Source organism: Saccopteryx leptura, chromosome 2 (assembly GCF_036850995.1).
Source record: "Saccopteryx leptura isolate mSacLep1 chromosome 2, mSacLep1_pri_phased_curated, whole genome shotgun sequence".
Taxonomy (NCBI): Eukaryota; Metazoa; Chordata; class Mammalia; order Chiroptera; family Emballonuridae; genus Saccopteryx; species Saccopteryx leptura.
The window spans coordinates 36,527,661-36,546,773 of NC_089504.1; the positions used below are offsets into that span (position 1 = coordinate 36,527,661).

The 19,113-nt window shown below is 53.6% G+C and overlaps 1 protein-coding gene across 7 annotated transcripts in view; it reads left to right on the forward strand.

Moving 5' to 3' along the window:
- PAX5 (paired box 5) overlaps positions 1-19,113 on the forward strand; it is a 180,868-nt gene that overhangs the window by 154,701 nt on the left and 7,054 nt on the right. For all 7 annotated transcript variants that reach the window (XM_066367659.1, XM_066367655.1, XM_066367658.1 and 4 more), the window contains one exon: positions 14,022-14,108. In XM_066367659.1, the coding sequence (XP_066223756.1) occupies positions 14,022-14,108 (87 nt within the window). The remainder of the gene's footprint in view (positions 1-14,021; positions 14,109-19,113) is intronic.

A 19,113-nucleotide genomic window follows, 5' to 3' on the forward strand; every position in this document is an offset into this window, starting at 1 on the left:
CACGGGCCCGAGTCTCTGCCGCATCACAGCGCCAGCCACCATTCAGCTCAGAGCCAGCGCGGGGCAGATGCTCCATGACGGTGTGAGAAGCCACACGGAAGGACATGTGGCCAAGAGAGAATGTAAACACGCGCACACACTCGTGCAGGAATGGACTAAACGCCACCCAGGCTGCCTACTGCAGACCAAACACCTTGAGCCAGGGGTGACTTTTTATTTCCTTGTGCTCTTCCTTTCCACCTACTCTTTGTTTCGTTTGTTTGGGAACCAGGGCATGAGCCTGGTGGAACTGTAGGTCTCCGTGTACCAGCCTCTCAGTAGCTGCTGTTGGGCTGTTCAGAGCGTCTCTTGGAGAGGGTAAGTCCTGCCAACCACAGGATCAGGGCAGGCACTCTGAGGACAGCTCTAGGACACATTCACTCCCATCCCAGAGGGCCATGTTGGGGACTTTGGAAATTTCCCTGGATGAGACCAGGTTGGTGGCTGCAAACTGCATCTCTGCTCGAGGAAGAATTGCCCAGGCTCCCCCTAGTGGAGAGCAGGGATGTGTCGCCCTCCCGTATTCCTGGTGTGTGGCAGGACCAGACAGGACCACCTACAGCTGCCACACACAGACCCCTTTTCAGTTTACACACGGTTGGTACATCCATGCTGTCCTGGAATCCTTACCACACCCTAGAGGGTACTCTTGGTTTTTGCTTTTGTTGTAGGCTCAGTGGGAGGAAGGGGGTGTTCCCAAGGTCATTCAGAGCCAGGACTATAATCCATGATACTTTCCCTTCCATCCAACAGTCCACATCTGGCCACACTCCATGAGGGTCCTTGGCTTTGGCCAGCAGACCATCTGCTTGCATGGCCACACAGTCTGGCTCTTCCCAGCCTCGAGGCATTAGGCTCCAATGGCCAGAGGTGCCCGCTCCGTGGGTAGGTCAATCTTTCAATAAATATTTGCAATAGCTTCCTTACTGGTCTCCCCACTACCACCCTTACCCCTTTTAGTACATTTTTAACATAGCAGCCAGGGTGAGCCTGTTAAACTCTGAGGCAGGTTGTGTCCCTCTTGCTCACTCAGAGTAGAGGCCAAAGTCCTTACATGATCTCCCCCTTCTTACTTCTCTCCTTAATCTCATCTTCTACCTCCCCACTCCTCACTTCTCTTCAGGCACACAGACCTTCTTGATGCTCCTTTACATACCACCCACACTCCTGCCTCAGGGCCTTTGCACTTGCTGTTCCCTCTGTTTGGAGTGCCCTTCTTATGAATTTTCACATGACTTTCACTTCCTTCAGGTCTGTATTCAAAAGTTACCTTTTCAGTGAAGCCATCCCTACTCGCTCTATCTAAAATTTTACTGCTTTATATTTTCTCATTGAGATATACTGTATGCTTTCTTTTTATTTGTCTTATTTGCTGTCTGTGCCATTACAATATAAGCTCTGTGAGGGCAGGAACCAACAGCTGTATCCTCAGTGTCTAACAGTGCCGGGCACTCAGTACCTGGGGAAGGGCTAGGTGGGTGAAATGCTGGCTTCTGTGTGCTGCACCCAGGCAGACCCTCCCTGGCTCTCCCAGCCCACCTGTGGGGCTCTCGCACCCCCTGGAGGCTTCTCCACTCCTCCTTCCTTGGCCCCCAAAGACATCTCCCCTCCTCTCCTCCCAGATCCCTCCCTACAAAGCCACCTCTCAGCCAGGTGTGTGGGCTGGTCCCAGGAGACATGGATGTATGTGTCTGTTTAATTTAAGAAAAGAGAGATCTCCATCAGCCTCGCCAACTTCAGGGCTGACTTACTGGCAACACTCGTGGGGAAACTGAGGCCTGGACTGGGGAAGGGCCTTGCTCCAGTGACTTTGTGATACAGACAGGACTTCACTGGGGCTCCTGCCTCCTGGCTCAGTCTTGGCCGTTGTGAGAACTGGGCTGAGGGGTGGTCTCGATTCAGCTCCCTCCACAGAACGTGCCTTACCAAGTTTGCTGAGTAATGGTGGTGGCCGACAAGCGACCTGCTCGGAGTCCACCCTCCCCACTGGCCCCTCTTGGCAGTCAGACTTCTTACAGGTTGGCCTTCTTAGAGTACGCTCCTCAGAGGGCCTGGGGGCTGGACACCAGTCTGCCTCTGCAGACACTGGCAACTCTTTAATGTGGGTCAGCGCTTCTGAAACTTGACTGCACGCACAGCAGCTGCGATTGCCTTTCAGAGCTCTGGGAAGCCTGGAGTGGGCCCAGAATGCTGCCTTGCTGCCAGCTCCTCGGGGTGCTGCTGGCTCCCACAGCCGCTGCACACGCGGGCTCCTTGGAAGTCTGAACGTCCTGACCCCGGACCCCGGCCAGAGATTCTGACTTAACCAGTCTGAGGGGTGTCCTGGTTTAGAGAACCACCGGCCTGGGTCACTGCACCTTATTCCTGCCCTCTGGGCAGCTCCACTGTGGAACAATTGTGATGCCGGTGGTTGAGGTCAGCAGGTTCACATTGAATTCAGGCGGACGGTAGAGAAACTGCGGAGCCGGAAAGCGTCAGGCCATACCCGTTTATTGGAGGCTCACAAAGACAGACGAGCAAATAAACAACAAAAGGGAAAGAGCTAGTAAACAAAGGAAAACCTGCTGTTCGCAGTCAGGGCAAGGGAGCAGGGAAAACCGCACCCCACGGTGGCGGGAGAGAGATCTGGGAGAACCCCGCCCTGGGAAGCACCCGCAGCCTTACACAGGCTGTGCACACGTGCCTCTGCCACGTGCTCACCACCGATCAGGCAAAGTGCTTGCAGCCGGGAAACCCGCAAGCCTAACACAGCCACCCCACAACAATACAACTTAGAGAAAGGTGTTTATTTGCTTGTTTTTATTTGTTCTTAAGAGAAAGGGGCTTGTTGACAAAGTGAGGAGAGGTGAGGGGCAAGGGGGCTTCATCCTCTCCAAGGCAGCCCCAGGAGAGGGCACCCCAAGGACTGAAGGGGGCGAGGGTCCGGAAGGAAAGGGGGCTCTGAGACCCTGAGGCCAGCAGCGGAAACGGGGAGAGCCCTAGGAGCCCTTCCAGGCTGAGGGGCGGCCAGCAGAGCTGAAGTGGCTGGGTGGCCCTGCAGGGCCCCATCTGTGGCCTCATTCTTGACCCTGACTTTGATAGAGAAATAACTTACCCATCCCCTCCTCTGCCCAGCCTGTCTCTCCTACCCCTACCCGCCTCGTCCCCAGCCACCCAGGATTCGAGTAATTGATGTGTGTGTTGCCCCCTCCCGCAGAGTGCGGGCTCGCGGTGGGCAGGGACCGTGTCTGATTCATCTCCGTGTCCCCCACGCCCTGGGTGCTGGGGGCAGGAAAGGAGTGTGGAATTGAGTGTGCTCCCCGGACGCACCGGGGCCCAGGCCTCTGCGCCGCCAGCTCCTGGTGCTCTGCAAAGCCCGCGCATCGCGCTGGTAATTGTGGAGGTAAATCTTGTCTGGTCTTCTCGCAAACCCTTGGTGAGATATTCCATAAATATGTCAGCAGCAGCATTAAAATTTGATGGCAGGAGGCACAGGTCGGGACTAGCACTGTGACTTCCCAGCAAGGTATGACACCACCACCTCCCTCTCATTAGTCGGTGGTGGGGACGCTCTGGCCTCCTTGCCAAGCCAGGCCCAGCCAGGGGGAGGCGATTTCTTCAGAGGAGGGCCTCTGGCTGCTCTGAGGGACAGGCCAAGGTCTAGGCCACAGAAAAGTAACTCAGCTCAGGGCTGATGGCAGGCTAAGAGAAGCCCCTGAAGGCTCTGGGAGTGCACTGGGGGATGGGGGCAGGGGGCTCAGAACCGGCCAGGCCGTGTTATGAGTCTGGGAACTGGTAATAGGGGCTGGAGGCTTGTTTGAGCTTTATAGGCAGCCTGGTAGAAATTGTTGGTTTGCCCACAAAAAGGCCTCATAGAACACTTTCAAAAGCATAGGTTGGTCTCATTTAAGCAAGCAAAGGGTCGTTAGGGAGGGAGCCAGGGAGCAAAAATATTCCTAGTGGCAGAAGACTGGAAACCAATCGTGTATGCCTCCCACTCCTCCAGAGTCAAGGAAGGCTAAGTGAACCTGAAAGGGACATGCTCAAGGTCTCAGTGGTAGAGACAGGTAAGATTAGGGTCCTGGCTCCTAGTTCAAGACTTTCCCTGCAGTCAAGAATTTGGAAACTGAGACTCATAAACATAGATAAAAGTGAAGTGGTTACTGAGGGGAAGGGAAGTAATAAAGGACAAATATACGGTGATGGAAAATAATTTGACTTTGGGTGATGGGCACACAATGCAATCAATAGTTCAAATGCTATAGAGATGTTTACCCGAAACCTACGTGCTCTTATGAACCAATGTCACTCCATTAAATTTAATTTCTAAATAATAAAAAAAAAAGAACTTGGGGCACCTGTTGAAATATGGAAAAAGATCTGGAAATGTAATAGTCATTAAAAAACAAGGCCCCATGTCTCCTAGTTTTCAACAGTCACACAGAGCATGTGCTGAGCCCAAGGACTGATAAGCCCACATCTTAAATAGCTCATCACTTTTTGATTCACAAAAGACTTTGAACTATGTCGATATTATTCAGTCCTGTAAGTGCTATCATGTGCATCGCAGACGAGTAACTCAGGTTCAGAGAGGTCCAGTGATGTGTGTCCCAGGACACTCAGCTCAGTGGCTGAGGGGCTTTGACAGAGACTGGCTGGCTCCAAACCTACTGTCTTCCATCACCTCAGTTATCAACACAGAATGGCAGCCACTGCTGCTCTCAGTACCTGTGCAGAAGATCAGTGCCCACCTTTTCACAGTTATTTATAAAAATCATGATGTGGCTCAGAGCTGTCAAGGGTTTCTGGGTCTATCAGCCCATGTACTACATGAGCAGTGACCTTGTCAGGGAGTTGACAGAGGGAGGAGTTGGGCCTCTGTGGCTTGTTCCACTTTAGGACACATTGTGTCCTGCTGAACTACCTCCTGTTTTTGAGGAGCTGGAGACTGGCCTTGCCCCCAGGCCCCTTTCCATGGGGACAGGGCAGTGCATTTTGACTTCTCAAAATGCAACTGGGACTGGTGAAAGGTGCAGAGGGACAGATTTTGGTGACCCATTAAAAGATACAGCTTCAAGTCCTTCAACGTCCAGATTATCGCCACTTCTTCCAAGAAGGCTTCCTAGACTTCCAAGCCAGAACAAATGATAACCTTGGCTCTGCTCATAAACTTGCATTGCCCTTCGCTGGCATCTGAAATGTCTAGTTCTGGGTCTACGAATCCCTTTAGATGCAGGGAGTTTTCCTGAGGACTGGGGGACCTAGCACAGAGCTCTGAATGGGATAGAGCCACTGTGAATGCTAAATTGAATGGGCTGACCAAGATCCTTGTGAGTTTATTAGACATCCATCACAGGTATGTGAGTGAGTTGGATGTTTTCAGGAATACAATTCAATGTTATTCCAAAGTAATGCTTGGAACCTGCCGCCTGGCAGCTTAGACTGGCAACATTCTGGGCACTCAAATAAAAGTCTTCAGGTTTCTAGACCGAGCATCTTCCAATGGCCAAATGAGTGGCAAGGAAAAGCCTTCCCAGTGTTGCAGCTGCAGCCCATGAAACGCAGTTGGTCCCGCTCTCTTTGAGCTGTAACTTCTAGTGGGTTTTGCTAAAACAAACAAACAAAAATACCTCTTTGCTCTTTTGGAGTGAGCTAACTTTGGTGCTGTGATTTTGTGGCAGGGGGGCCGACAGAGGCCTGGTGGGGGTCCTAGTCCCTCAGGAGAGCACCCAGTCAGGGTCCCTTTCCCCCTGTGGGGCCTGCACCCTGGCCTCTGCGGCAAACATAGCCCACTCCTCTTCTGTGCGTTTTGCTGCCTTTCTCTGTCTTTGTCTCATGCATCTTTCAAAGATGAAGGTGCAGTGTTTCACTAATGCTATCTAGTACCTATTTCTGTCTGACCACGGAAGGGACTGGCTCAAGGGACATCTGTCGGCACAGGCAGCTCTTACTCACCAGCATCTGTGCTATGGGCAGGGCCCTGTGCCGGGGGCCAAAGGGGCTGCTGGAATCTGTCAGTCACATGTGACCAGTCCTGGTTTCTGCCCTCAGGGGGGAGGCACAGATTCACCACGAGGAGAAGGGAAATGGGGTCACATCCACCCTGAGTCTGGGCGGGCAGGATGGACCCAGGGCTAGGGGCTCAGGGAAAGTGTGGGGATGCTCTCTCTCAGCTGGGACAGTTGCTCTAGAAGGGCTTCCTAGAGGAGGTGGTGTTAAAGCTGGGTCTCAACAAGTTGGAGGATTGGACAGAGGAGGGGGAGGAAGGTGGCATTTCAGATGAAGGAAGCAGCACGAGCAGGCGGAGACGGGCCCATGGAAATGAGAGGACATGGCCTGGAACAGGCAGGGGGGCAAGGGCCAGACGGCTGGGAAACCCCTCAGGAACCAGACCCTGCAAGGCCTGAATGCCGCCACTGAACTTCTGGACATTACTTACAGGCTTGGTCCTCCAGCCTGGTGTGTGGTGGGGGTGCTGTGGAATAGGACAGGGGGTTTCCCTTGAGTCCCCTGAAGGGCCCATACATTCGGGTCTTTGTAGTGTAGACAACAGGAAGTGGGCTGAAGGCACAATTGAGACCCAGAACCATCACTCAGCCACTTCCTGGTTAGTAAGAGGCTCAGCCCTGCCTCGCGCCAACCCCCACCTTGCTCCAACCCCTGCCTCGCTCCAACCCCCGCCTCGCTCCAACCCCCGCCTCGCTCCAACCCCCACCTTGCTCCAACCCCTGCCTCGCTCCAACCCCCGCCTCGCTCTAACCCCCGCCTCGCTCCAACCCCCGCCTCGCTCCAACCCCTACCTCGCTGTGGCACACCTGGCTCCACCATCCAACCTCAAAGCCAACAGCTCTGGGCGAAAGGGAAACGAGACACATTCTGCATTCTCTCCCTCACCTTCGCCCTCTCTCTCGGTTTTTCTCTTCTTGGTTTTTCTGAAGGCCTTCGTGGCTGGCCTGGGCTGGTGGGAGAAGAGGTTTTTCCCAGGAATGGATCGATGGTCCGTGTGCAGGCAGCCGGCTGACAGGGCTGACCTTTGCTGTGTTACCTGGCTCTCCTTTCCCGCTGGGAGCCCCGAAGGACTGGCCCTGCATAGGCAGAGGCTGGGAAGCCTTGGCCCCCAAGGGGCTGGGCAACGGTTGAGGGGAGACTCTCAGCACTGAAAGCCCTTTGCAGTCAGTTATTGAAACCTATCCCATACACACCACTTCTACAGATGGGAAAATTGAGTCTTGGTGAGGAGAAGAGACTTAACCAAGGTCACTCATAGAGCTTTGACAGAGTCCCAGAATCCAGTGTGTGTGTGTGTGTGTGTGTGTGTGTGTGTATACACATATCCATATACAGGGCGGGGCAAAAGTAGTTTTACAGTTGAGAGTACAAGAAGCACAGAGCTTATTCTTGTATTATTTCTTATTAATTATTATATTACTTTTCATACAAACAACTATAAGCCTACTTCTATTCCACCCTGTACATGTATATGTGATGCAGATTATTATATATACACATGTGTATATATATTATGTGTATATACATGTGTTATGTATGTAATACATTATACAATGTAGTAATATAATACACACACTATTATATGTAATATATATGTAATATACATGTTTGGAAGGCTGACTCTGCCTGTGTGGGGCGCTGTGGTCACTGTAACCATAGATAGCTCTGCACCAGGTACCTGCCGACCCTGAGCCACGACACATCGTGCAGTTCTACAAAACCACGGGGAGGAGCTGGAGAAACCTCACGGCCCTTTTCAAATCCTATCTTCCTCCTCATCTGCAAAGAGTTTCTCTCATAGCCCAGTTTCAACCCTTCAGAAACAGAACTTGACTGCGAAGTCACTTTGAAAGACTTTGTGTATGTTAATTACAGCCGGCCAAGGTCTCGAGCCGAGGTGGGAGCCCACCATCTGCAGATGGGGTCGGCCCCCAGCACGCTCTGCAAATCCCCATCATCTGGCAGGTGTCGTTTTGGGTTAATTAAGAGCTACACTGAGCTGGGTTACCTGTCACTTCTGAGAATTTTAGGAAACTTCGTCTTTCTTGCCATCTCCCAGCTTTAGTGAAGGGGAAATTGAAACCGTCTCTGGTTCTGACGATTTTCCTGGCCCTGATTCTCCAGGACAGCTACCTTAAGTGCACTTTTTGAGGCCCCCTCTAAACTTTTATTTTAATCAGTCCTTTCTAGTTAACTCGTTGGTTTTTACAACTAGCTCTTCTTTATTCAGAAGACAGTGCTGTTTGGGGAAAAGCCACCATGTAACCTAAACTTCTTAAGCCTCTTCTTTCTTTCTGTGTCTTCGAGGAAAGAATACACATTTCTTGGCTTTGGAAGGTTTTTGATTGGCAGGCCAGGGGCCTCCTTCCACAATCGGGGTTTGGGTTGTCAGTGCGAATCTTAGAGCTCTGTATTCATGGAGGTTAACTCCATCAGATCCCCAGATAACTGGGTTCTCAGTGGACCAAAGTCTCCTTCTCCAGCATGAGAGAGCTTTCTTTGGGCTGATGATAATGTTCAATATCTTGATAGAGGTTTGGGTTACGTGGTGTGCACATTTGTCAAAATATAGCAAGAATACATTTAATATTTGCCCATTTCCTTATATGTACACTTTACATCCAAAGAAAAAACTTGTAAACAAATAGTGAATTTCAGTTAATGATATGCACACTGAAATACTTAGGGGAAAATGTACTGATGTTTGCAATTTACTCTGATGCATAAGAAATACGATGAATGAAAAGCTAGAAATGGAGAGATAGATGTCAAGCAAGTTGAGAAATATTGATGAGAATTAGGTGGTGGGTATACAAGTATTCACCATAAAAACTCTTTCAACTCTTCTGTGTGTTTGAAAATTTGCCCACCTACCAGGGATGGGAGGGAGGAAGGGGAGGACTTCCTCTTCCCCCTGCAGGCTCAGCCCAATGAAGTGTTCCTTAATATGGTAAAAGTCTCAGGGCCCAGAATGTAGCTGGGGTATTATGGCCCCGCTCTGTCCCTGCCTGGCTATGTGGCCCAGGAAACAAGGGAGGTTGAGGGAAATTATCTCTCAAATTTGTCCCAGTCCTAATCATCTGGGATGATGAGTAATAGCAGACATTGGTGAGGTTCCATGTAAGATAGCTCTGTGTGTGTGTGTGTGTGTGGGGGGGGGGTTACTTCTCATCAATGCCGGGAAGGAGCACATTGCTTGGGGTTGGATGGGAATGAGGGGAGTGGTTGCCAGTCCTTGGATGCCCAGTGGGGAGCCAATTCCCTTGGGCCCTGAACCCCAGCCATTAAGGCTCTACTGTCTTCCAGGGTGTTGTCAGAGGGAGGCCACACCCTTGGAGGGCTGTGTAACTGCCAGCATTCTTTATCTCCTAGTCTCACCCTCTTTTTTGTTTTTTTCTCCAAGAGATAGTTCCCAAGCAGGCCATCCTTTCTGCCTTTCTGGCCTCAAGAGACTCCCCCCTGTGTCTGGCCTCTGCCAAATCCCTTCTCCTTTCTGAGCCTCAGTTTCCTCATCTGTAAAGCCAGAGCTTGATGACCCTCTGCTCCCTTCCTATTCTGACATTTCTGCAACTCTGTATTTCCTTCTGCCCCTTTGTTTCCTCTTCACCCCAGGAGCCTGGCAGGGGTGGGAGGACTGGGGCTGTGCTCAGAGGGTTTGGGGTGTGGGCAGTCACCCCAGGACCCTGGCAGGGGTGGGAGGACTGGGGCTGTGCTCAGAGGGTTTGGGGTGTGGGCAGTCACCCCAGGACCCTGGCAGGGGCGGGAGGACTGGGGCTGTGCTCAGAGGGTTTGGGGTGTGGGCAGGAGTGGCTGAGTTCGTTTGCTCTACCGTCAATGAAGAGAGGCACCAATGCTTGCCACACGGGCGTGCAGAGGTCTTCTGTAACTGTGAAGTCGTTTGATCTTCTCCACCAGTCTAAGAAGTAGGGACTTTCCTTCCCTTCATTTTATAGATGTAGAAACTGAGGCTCCAGAGGTAAATTCACCTGCCCAGGGCCACCCGGGCTGTAAATGCAAATCCCCGACCAGTCCGCCAAAATCTTGGGGAGGACATTGGACTCTTCCATGAGCTTGAGCCAAACTGGTCTTGATGTCAAGATGCCAGGAGGAGCCAGCAGCCACCAACTGTTGTTAGCATTCTTTGTCTGGAGCCATTTTCTCTGGTCTTTTTCAGGGTAGGCAGCTCTGGGCAGGAGTGGGGGGTCATGACCTGTGGGTGTGACCCTAGCCATGAGTCTGAAAGGGTACCGGCCCTCTGTTCTTGGTCCTGTTGGTGGCAGCTGAAGAGGAGGAATCAGTCCCGAGTGTCCAGAGGTCCACCGTGTACCATCTGCCTCATCCCACCTCCCTGCTTTTACTCATGCAGTGCCCCCTCTGGCCCCACCATGCCTTTTCCCAAGGCAAAGAATACCAACAATGGCTGGCTGGCTTCTCCTGGCACTGTGTCATCAAGAGAGACTTGACTCAAACCCTCATTCCCCGCCTCATGGAAGGTCCATGTCCTCCTCAGGGGGACACTTCCACTCACTCACCAACCCAGTTGTACGAGATGCTCGAGTGTGTTGCAGTCTTCACTAAATGTATGGGGGGGGGGTATAGTTCCCAATACGGGTGACTTAGTGGAAAGAGGAGAAGGGCCCAGGGAGTTATTTGTGCTGGGCAATCATAAGAGAAGGTGTTTATTGTGTGATCTTCATCTTGGGTCAGCTGGCTGGACTTCTAGGGGCCTGACAAGGAGCCAAAATTGGGAACTTACATTATCTGCTCTAAGAATATCATTCCTGTATTTTTTTTTTTTCCTGAAGCTGGAAACGGGGAGAGACAGTCAGACAGACTCCCGCATGCGCCAGACCGGGATCCACCCGGCACGCCCACCAGGGGCGACGCTCTGCCCACCAGGGGGCGATGCTCTGCCCCTCTGGGGCGTCGCTCTGCCATGACCAGAGCCACTCTAGCACCTGGGGCAGAGGCCAAGGAGCCATCCCCAGCGCCCGGGCCATCTTTTGCTCCAATGGAGCCTTGGCTGCGGGAGGGGAAGAGAGAGACAGAGAGGAAGGAGGGGGTGGGGGTGGAGAAGCAAATAGGCGCTTCTCCTATGTGCCCTGGCCGGGAATCAAACCCGGGTCCCCCGCACGCCAGGCCGACGCTCTACCGCTGAGCCAACCGGCCAGGGCCTCATTCCTGTATTTAAGGAGCATTATTTTGTGTCTTTGGATGTTTGGGGACTTTCATTATCTGCCCTAAGAATGTCATTTCTGTATTTAAGGAGCATTATTTTGTGTCTTTGGATGTTTGGGGATTTTCATTATCTACCCTAAGAATGTCATTTCTGTATTTAAGGAGCATTATTTTGTGTCTTTGGATGTTGTAGCTACGTTGTCTCCTGGGCTTGGGTTTGCTCTCACTTAGACTGGGGCCGCACTCACTCGGCTGGTCTCCCCAGCCTGACCGTAGGCTTGCCTCTGCTGGCCTGTCCTCCAGGCTCTGGCCCTCCCCAGTCTGAAGGCTTCTCTGCTCCCAACCCTAATGGGAAGAAAGCAGAACGTTCCTGCCCCACCCCACTGTGCTTGGTGGCTTGCCTCTGCTGGGGCCTCATGAACGCCTGGCCATGTACTGTCATGCTCTGACCAGTCCAGCCCTCGGACTTTGTGCCTGTGATGCCCTGCCTCCCTCTGCTTGTCAAGTCCTATCCATCCTGGCTCGCATGCTCCCCCCACCCCAGAAAGTGTCCCTAGTGCTTTGCCCAGATCTTCTCTTGACTGGACAAGACTCACTTTTCTAAGCTGCTGTCGTGGCATTTGAGGGAAGGAAGGTGAATGCTTCTTGGGTGTGCGAAGGTGGTGAATTCAGCAGGGGAAACAAAGCTGATCAGGGAGGCTTCCTAGAAGAGGTGGTGTGTGCCCTGGCCAGTTGGCTCAGCGGTAGAGCGTCGGCCTGGCGTGCAGGAGTCCCGGGTTCGATTCCTGGCCAGGGCACACAGGAGAGGCGCCCATCTGCTTCTCCACCCCTCCCCCTCTCCTTCCTCTCTGTTTCTCTCTTCCCCTCCCGCAGCCAGGGCTCCACTGGAGCAAAGATGGCCTGGGCGCTGGGGATGGCTCTGTGGCCTCTGCCTCAGGCGCTAGAATGGCTCTGGATGCAACAGAGCGACGCCCCAGAGGGGCAGAACATCGCCCCCTGGTGGGCATGCCGGGTGGATCCCGGTCGAGCGCATACGGGAGTCTGTCTGACTGCCTCCCCGTTTCCAGCTTCGGAAAAATGAAGAAAAAAAAAAAGAGATGGCGTGGAGCTGGGCCTGGCAGGCAGGCACAGTGCTGCTGGAGGAAGATGGAGAGGTGGCCTTTGCCCACGCAGCCAGATGCCCCCGGCCCAGGTGCAGCACTGTCAGGAAGTGCCTCTGACGGGGCGGCTTCACGCGGAGCCCAGAGCCCAGCGAGGGCGGCCGCCCCCTTCTCCAGGCTGCTCTGGCTCTCTGCTCCCCCACCCAGCCCCCAAGGAGGAGGCGGCGGCGCCGTGGCGCTGATGGATATGCCGGGGCCGGGCTGCTGCAGCCCGGCACTGTCACCATGCTCTCCCTCCCTATGCCGGAACCTGACACCCTGACCACTGAGGCATAAAAAACAGAGAATTGGAAGGCTCAGCCTGTCAGGCTGGGAGTGGCCCCCAGAGAGGTCTGGGGAGAAGTACGTGTGTGTGTGTGTGTGTGTGTGTGTGTGTGTGTGTGTGTGTTTGCCTGTGGAAGTGGGAGGTAGTGAGGGGCTGGCTGGGCCCGGACTGGGAGCAGCTGGCCACACCTGGCAAGTCCCATGGGCTCTGCACTGGGGCCTAGGCTGGCAGGGGAAGAGCAGTGCTCCCATTCTGACATCTGGCTGGTCCCTTCTGGGGGCTCCTGCCCTTTGGCACTTTGACATCCTTAAGAAGATTCTATGGAAACTTGTTTGGGCTGAGGGTGGTCCCATGGGCTGTGTAACTCCTGTCACCACATGCTCTGTAACCAGTGGCATAAAAGGCCACTCGGCAGCCAGCTTCCAACACAACCTGGGCCAGGCACTGAGAGACTGCAATGAGTCAGACCCAAGCCCTGCCTCAGGGACGGGACAGACAGTAGGTTGTAAGGGAAGGAATTGTGAACTCTCCTCCTGGGGACTGGCTGGCTGGTGGTGAAGAGCTCTCCTGGGGCTGGAAGCGAGAGCACGGGAAAGTGCGGGACACAAGCATCACTGCTCCATGAGCTGGGCAGGAGGGAGTCATCCTCAAGTCCCGCCATGCCTCCCCACACATCCATGCTGTCCCCACCCCAGCACAGCGTCACCTCCTGCCTGAGCACGCACGGAGCAGCTAACAGCAACCCCTTCCCCAATGTCAGAGGCCCCCACCTACTGCCTCTTCTGTGGCTTGTCCTTTCATCACAGCAAAGTACCGTGTGCCTCCCCCTGGCGGAGGGCCTGACTTGATGTCCCATCTTCCTCATTGGCTAGGGCCCGGGGAGCAGCCACCTCTGGATTCTCAGCACAGAAGGCCAGACTTAAGTAGAAGCTACCTTTGGCTTCTCAGTCCAGAGACACTCACTCAGGAAACACATGGGAAGAGGAGCTGAATCCACACTGGGGTCCTGGAGTGGCTCAGTCAGGGCTGAGAACCAGGCCGTCTGGGGTTTTGGAGTTGGCTGGTGTATTGAAGCCGTTTTGTGAGAGAACCTAGGCATCAGTCTCTTCACCTGAAAAATGGGTCAATAATCCCAAGGAACACCTGGAGCATAGTAGTTTCGTGGTATGCATGTGAGAGGCTGGTTTTCCCTTCCAGTAATAGAAAAGAGTTATAGGGGGAAATCTAGACAATGCCAGTGACAGCTGTCTACTTAATAAGAGTGTGGACTGGACCTGCCTTTATTGCTTCCTAGAGCAGCTACAGTTTGTGTAAGAGGCAAACGCCATTTGCATTTTCTGAACTTGCTTTGACATTTGGTTCCTGTTTCTCTCCCCCCCCACCACATGCAGGGAGTGAGTTTTCCGGGAGCCCCTACAGTCACCCTCAGTATCCCTCCTACAACGACTCCTGGAGGTTCCCCAACCCGGGGCTGCTCGGTGAGTACTGACAGAGGGCCTGCGAGGCCCCTGGGCCGACGGCTGCCCCGGTGCACCGCCTAGGCGGGCCGAGGGCGCTCAACATCCCAAAGCCCAGGCACTGAAAGGGGGTGGATAGCCTGCTCAGACACATGCAGTATGGGAGCTGTGCTGGATGGGCACAGTGAACAGTACAGTAAACACCAGTGCAGGCCTGCTGGGCCCCGCCCCTCCCCCAGACATGGTGGTGGTAAGGGGAAACGGCACCAAAGGGAAACAAAGACAAAAAGGGCATTGAGGCAGAAAGAGGACAGTGAGGGAAGTGCCTGCCCCAAAGTAACTTATATTTCTTAAGACTAATGGGCTATTCAGATGAGAAATCTCTAAATAAAAGCAAGCAAAGAGGCCAACTCAGATTGATAGTGGCTATCAGTGCTTGATGAGGACTCTGAGGCCCAGGAATTGATTAGTGATGTCTGCTGTGGACTTCACCATATCCAGCTCCATTCGAAACTGGTTAGTTACCATGTGGCTCTAGGCCTGCCAAGGCATGCCATTCCCAGCTTAGCTGATGCCCAGCCTCTGCCCAGGCCTCAGACGGGTAGATTGTCCATGGCTAGGGGTCAGCCTGATATGTGAACATTATCTATGTAATTGGGCCATCCCAAAGAGCAAGCAGGGCTCACTCAATCCTCAAAAGGCCTTTTTTGTTTTGTTAAAATAAACTTACATGAAACCAGTGAGCAAGCTGGAGCTGAAGGTTCTGGAGCGTGAAGCAGGAGCCCAGGGGTCACAAATGTCACTCACCACCTGAGCCAGCCAGTCAGCCCCCAGGCAGCACACTAATCCCTCCCCCAGCAGTCAGCTGGGAATTTTCCTCCAAGGACAAAGAAGTGCCTGTCAGACCATCCAGGTTTGTCTGTCCAACTTAATAGGGCCTGATTAAGTGAGAACCTGGTGATTCCATGGATCCTGAATTATTTTAGGACTGAGAACCATAGACTTCATCAGAAAAGCAAGAACCTGGCATCTTCAAACTCAAGGTGCTAAGCCATGGGCCTGTGAAGGAGGCCAGGAAGTCAGCCTTGGCCCTTTCCCAAGCTTGCTCTGGTGGTTAGGACAGACACATGACATGGGCACCATCGTTTGCTGGCTACCACCCTTCCATGCACTTGGGCCTTGGGCTGCCCAAAGCCTTTTGGTGTATCATGTACCATTGCAGGTGAAATAAGGAACAATGCCAGTGAGTGTTCCAGGTCCCTCTGCCTGGAGATTTCCAGTTTCCTAGACAACTAGGCTCTAACCATTGACCTCCTGGAGGAGCTAAACATGTGGACCAATCTCTCGGACTTGCTTTTTGGTTTTGGTAAAAATTACTTCTAAGTATTGAACCACTTACTTAACGTTTTTCCTTAAACACTCCACCAAGAGCTCTGAGCTTTGAGTTGGCCCAGCTGTCAGTTCAGGAGGCAAAGGCTGGCCATGATCTCCCTGAACCAGTGTCTTCCAGCAGGGATAAGCGTGGGGAGATTGGTCTGGAGGCCTGAGCTTGGGGACCCCTCCTGCAAATCAGCCTCACGCAGAGTCCTGGTCCCAGAGCTGCTGTAAGGCCCACAGGGATGTGACACAAAGGAGGCCTGGGCCAGACTGTGGGAGAGGCTCCTGGTGATAGGGATATGACCCCAAGAAGGTCATGTTGACCTAGGACCTTTACATATGACTATGAACTGTCCATGGAGACAAGTGGGGGCTGAAATGAATCCCATACATGACACAGAGCCCCAAATCGCAGCACAAGGCTACAGCTGGCCAGAGTGGGCACCTTTCTCTAAGTCTCATGAGGTGTCCGTAGGCTTGTGTTGCCTGGTAGTTGGAGAGGCTGAGGAGTGGGGAAGGCTACTCAGGAAGGGTGGCAAAGGCATGGCGCAGGAAGTGGGTGGTCTGTGGGGCCATGGATGGGGGACCTTGAGACTGGGGAGTCTCAACTCATTGTGTGGGCACCTGGGAGCCCTAGGGATGGCGAGGGGAGAGTGGGACTGGCCTGTGTCTGAGGCCTTTGCTGCTCAAGCCACAGTGAAATCCAGTTCACATCCCCATTTACTAGGCATGGGCTGCGTGTGGGAAAGATGTGGACTCTGATGCAGGGAGTTCGCAGGCGGGAGCCCAGGGAACGTTGGACAAGTGTGTCCATGCGGGGAGGTGCCCAGTGCCTTGACAGGGCCAGAGCCGATGTGGAGAGGAGGAAGAAGAATCAAACCTCTGTTCTCTATGAGCACTTGTTCATTGTTCAGGCACTGGACAAAACCCCTTCGTGTGGGTTATCTCGTTTTATCCTTCAACAGCTCTAGGAGGCCTATACTATTATCTCTATTGTACAGAAGAAGAAAGTGAGGCTCAGAAAGGTTAATTAACTTCCCTGAGGTCACACAGCATGCAGATGGCAGAATGAGGACCCAGACTCAGCAGCCTCTACTCGTAGCCAGTGTGTGATGTGGTCCTCTCATTCCCCCTGACCGGTTTGAACAGGACTACAGCCAGGAAGAGAGGCACCTCCTCCCTCTGCAGGGACAAGCCTTGAGAATTCTAAATACTCAGACCCTGTATGTGATGAGAACAACTCTCGTCTATTTTTTTGAGAGCCAGGTTATTGTAGTTATCTGTCAGGTTTTCAGTTGCCAACAACAGAATCCATTTTGGTTGATTTAAGCCAGTGGTTTCCACTGCCAGTCCATGGATTAATGCCGGCCTGCCAGAAATTTCGTGCTGGTTTGTGAAAGAGTGGTTAGCTCTTGAAAAGCACTGGTTCAAGGAAAAAAAAGTCTATTAAGGGGTATTGGGAGCCCCAAGAATTTCCAGGAGGACCAAAGAGACAGGCATGGGACACACAGCCAGGACCCACACCTAGCCACACCGCCAGGGCTGCTCTGTGTAAACGCTTCTGCCCTTGCCAGGTGGCACCCCTGCGCTGCCCGCTCTGTGCTGCTTCGGCCAGGGTGCCTGAGGGCCCTGCTCTGCCCCTGCCTGGTGCTGGGTATCTCTGCCACCACTCCCAGGAGATGGAGTCTCTCAGCCCATAGGCTCAAGTTGCTCCCCTCCCAAATGAGCTCATATGCGGGAGAGGCTACCTGGCAGGTCCCAGGGGCCACACCTGTGCCCTAGCAGCAAGGGAAGCTAGGAGAGTAAGTTCTGACTTCTAGCTCGGAGAGGCGGGCCTCGTACTACAGGAAACACAGGAAAAGCTTAGACAATGCTGGGCAGTTACAAACATGAGCAATGGCCCTGTGCTGCCCTGGGGAATCACGGCCAGGCCATCAACCAGTGTGGGCGGCAGGCATGCCACGGGCAGCTTTATTCAAGCAGGAGCCGAACACGACGCTGTCTGGAGGCTCACTTTCCATACGACGAGTGAGAGCCAGGCTCACTCTGCCAGAGTCTGGCTGCGCGTTCACCTCTAGCAGCCTGATCTTCCCACAGGGACTTTAGGGTTGATCTGGAAGAGTCCCATGGAGCAGGGAAGTAGACTGATGTCTGCCATCTAGGGAGGGTGTCAGGGGGTGGAAACCTGCTCTGAGGCCCCTTGGTGCTTCTGCGAGATCAGCGGGAGCTGTGGGAACAGGTGGGACCCTCCACACACACACTCCCAGGTGCTCACGCCCTCACGCACACTGCCCACCCCGCGGCTGGCTGGGTCAGAGCCTCCTCCACAGAAACACCAGCAAAGTAAGCGTTGGCAGTGCCACCTAATGAAGCTGCACGCTTCCTTTTCAGGAGAGCTTCCCTCGCTGCTGAGCCTCTGTCCCAGGAGCTGCCAGCCCAGCCCGGCAGGGCAGTGTGGCCCAGCACAGTGGGGCCTGGGGCCAGCAGGCGGGGCAGGCGGTGGGAGGAAAGGCAGCAGCGGTCAATTAGGATTAGAATGGGAGCCCTGTGGCCGCTTTAAAGGGATTAGGGAGTGAGTGGGAGCCCAGAATGATGACTGTGTCAAGAAGCAAATTGATGATAATGTGAATTAGAGAGGAAAAAATGACAGAAGAAAGGACAAGTTTATTCTAGATGAAGGTCTAATGGGCACCAGGAAGACAGAGTGCTTTGTGAGGTGATGTTTTCATTTCTCACAGTAAATGCGAGTGTTTTTGATTTTGCCATGGGACCCTCACGCCGCGGCCACCTGCGGGACAGTGTGGCCCCAGGTTCGGCTTTGAGAGGGGATGAGTCAGAGCCGAGGGAGAGAGGCGGCAGGCGGGGGACTCAGAAGGCCCGGCCCAGGTCCTCTGAATAGGCTTACTTCCATCTTCTGTCCCCTGAGGTCCGTTGAGGGAGGGGGCAGCCCCTGTGGTCTTCCTGCTCCTGTGCCACGCCCAGGCCTGCAGAGAGGGCACACAGGCCCTAACACTGTCCCCATCCTACAGAAAAGAGAAGAAGAGTGTGCCAAAGAGGCTGACAAGTGTCTCTAGGTCAAGGCTCTGACCAGAGAGGTGACGGAGGAAGCAGCACGAAACTCCGTCTCTGGGAATACTTAGGCATGGGATGGGTGGCCCTCAGGCACAGCCCAGCAAGGCTCTGCCCACTCCTCCCCTGTCACTGCAGGCCAGAGCCATGCTGCAGTCCTGGGGGGCGGAGGAGGGAGCAGTGTGTCTGCTCATCGGGGCTGCGTTGGAGGAGTGGTGGCACGGGCTGAGGCACCACTGGCTGTAGGACCTGGGCACGCTGCTTACTCTCTCTGTGCCTCAGTTTCCTCCTCTGCTCAATGGAAACTACTAGTTCTCACCTGATAGAATTATTGTGGAAACTAAAAGAGTTGATGGATATAAAGTGCTTAGAAAAGCACTTTCATATCCTTGTCTGATGGTGCCCTCATGTAGCACTACTGTGACCCCTTTTACAGATGAAACAACTGAGGCTGAGGGGAGGGAAGCCACATGCCCGAGCTCACTCAGCCTAGCTGACAGAGCCTAGCAGGCACTCGCCAGGCCTTGGTGCCCGCAACGATATCCGAGAGAATTGCCAGGGCGGGTTTGGATTTGGGTGA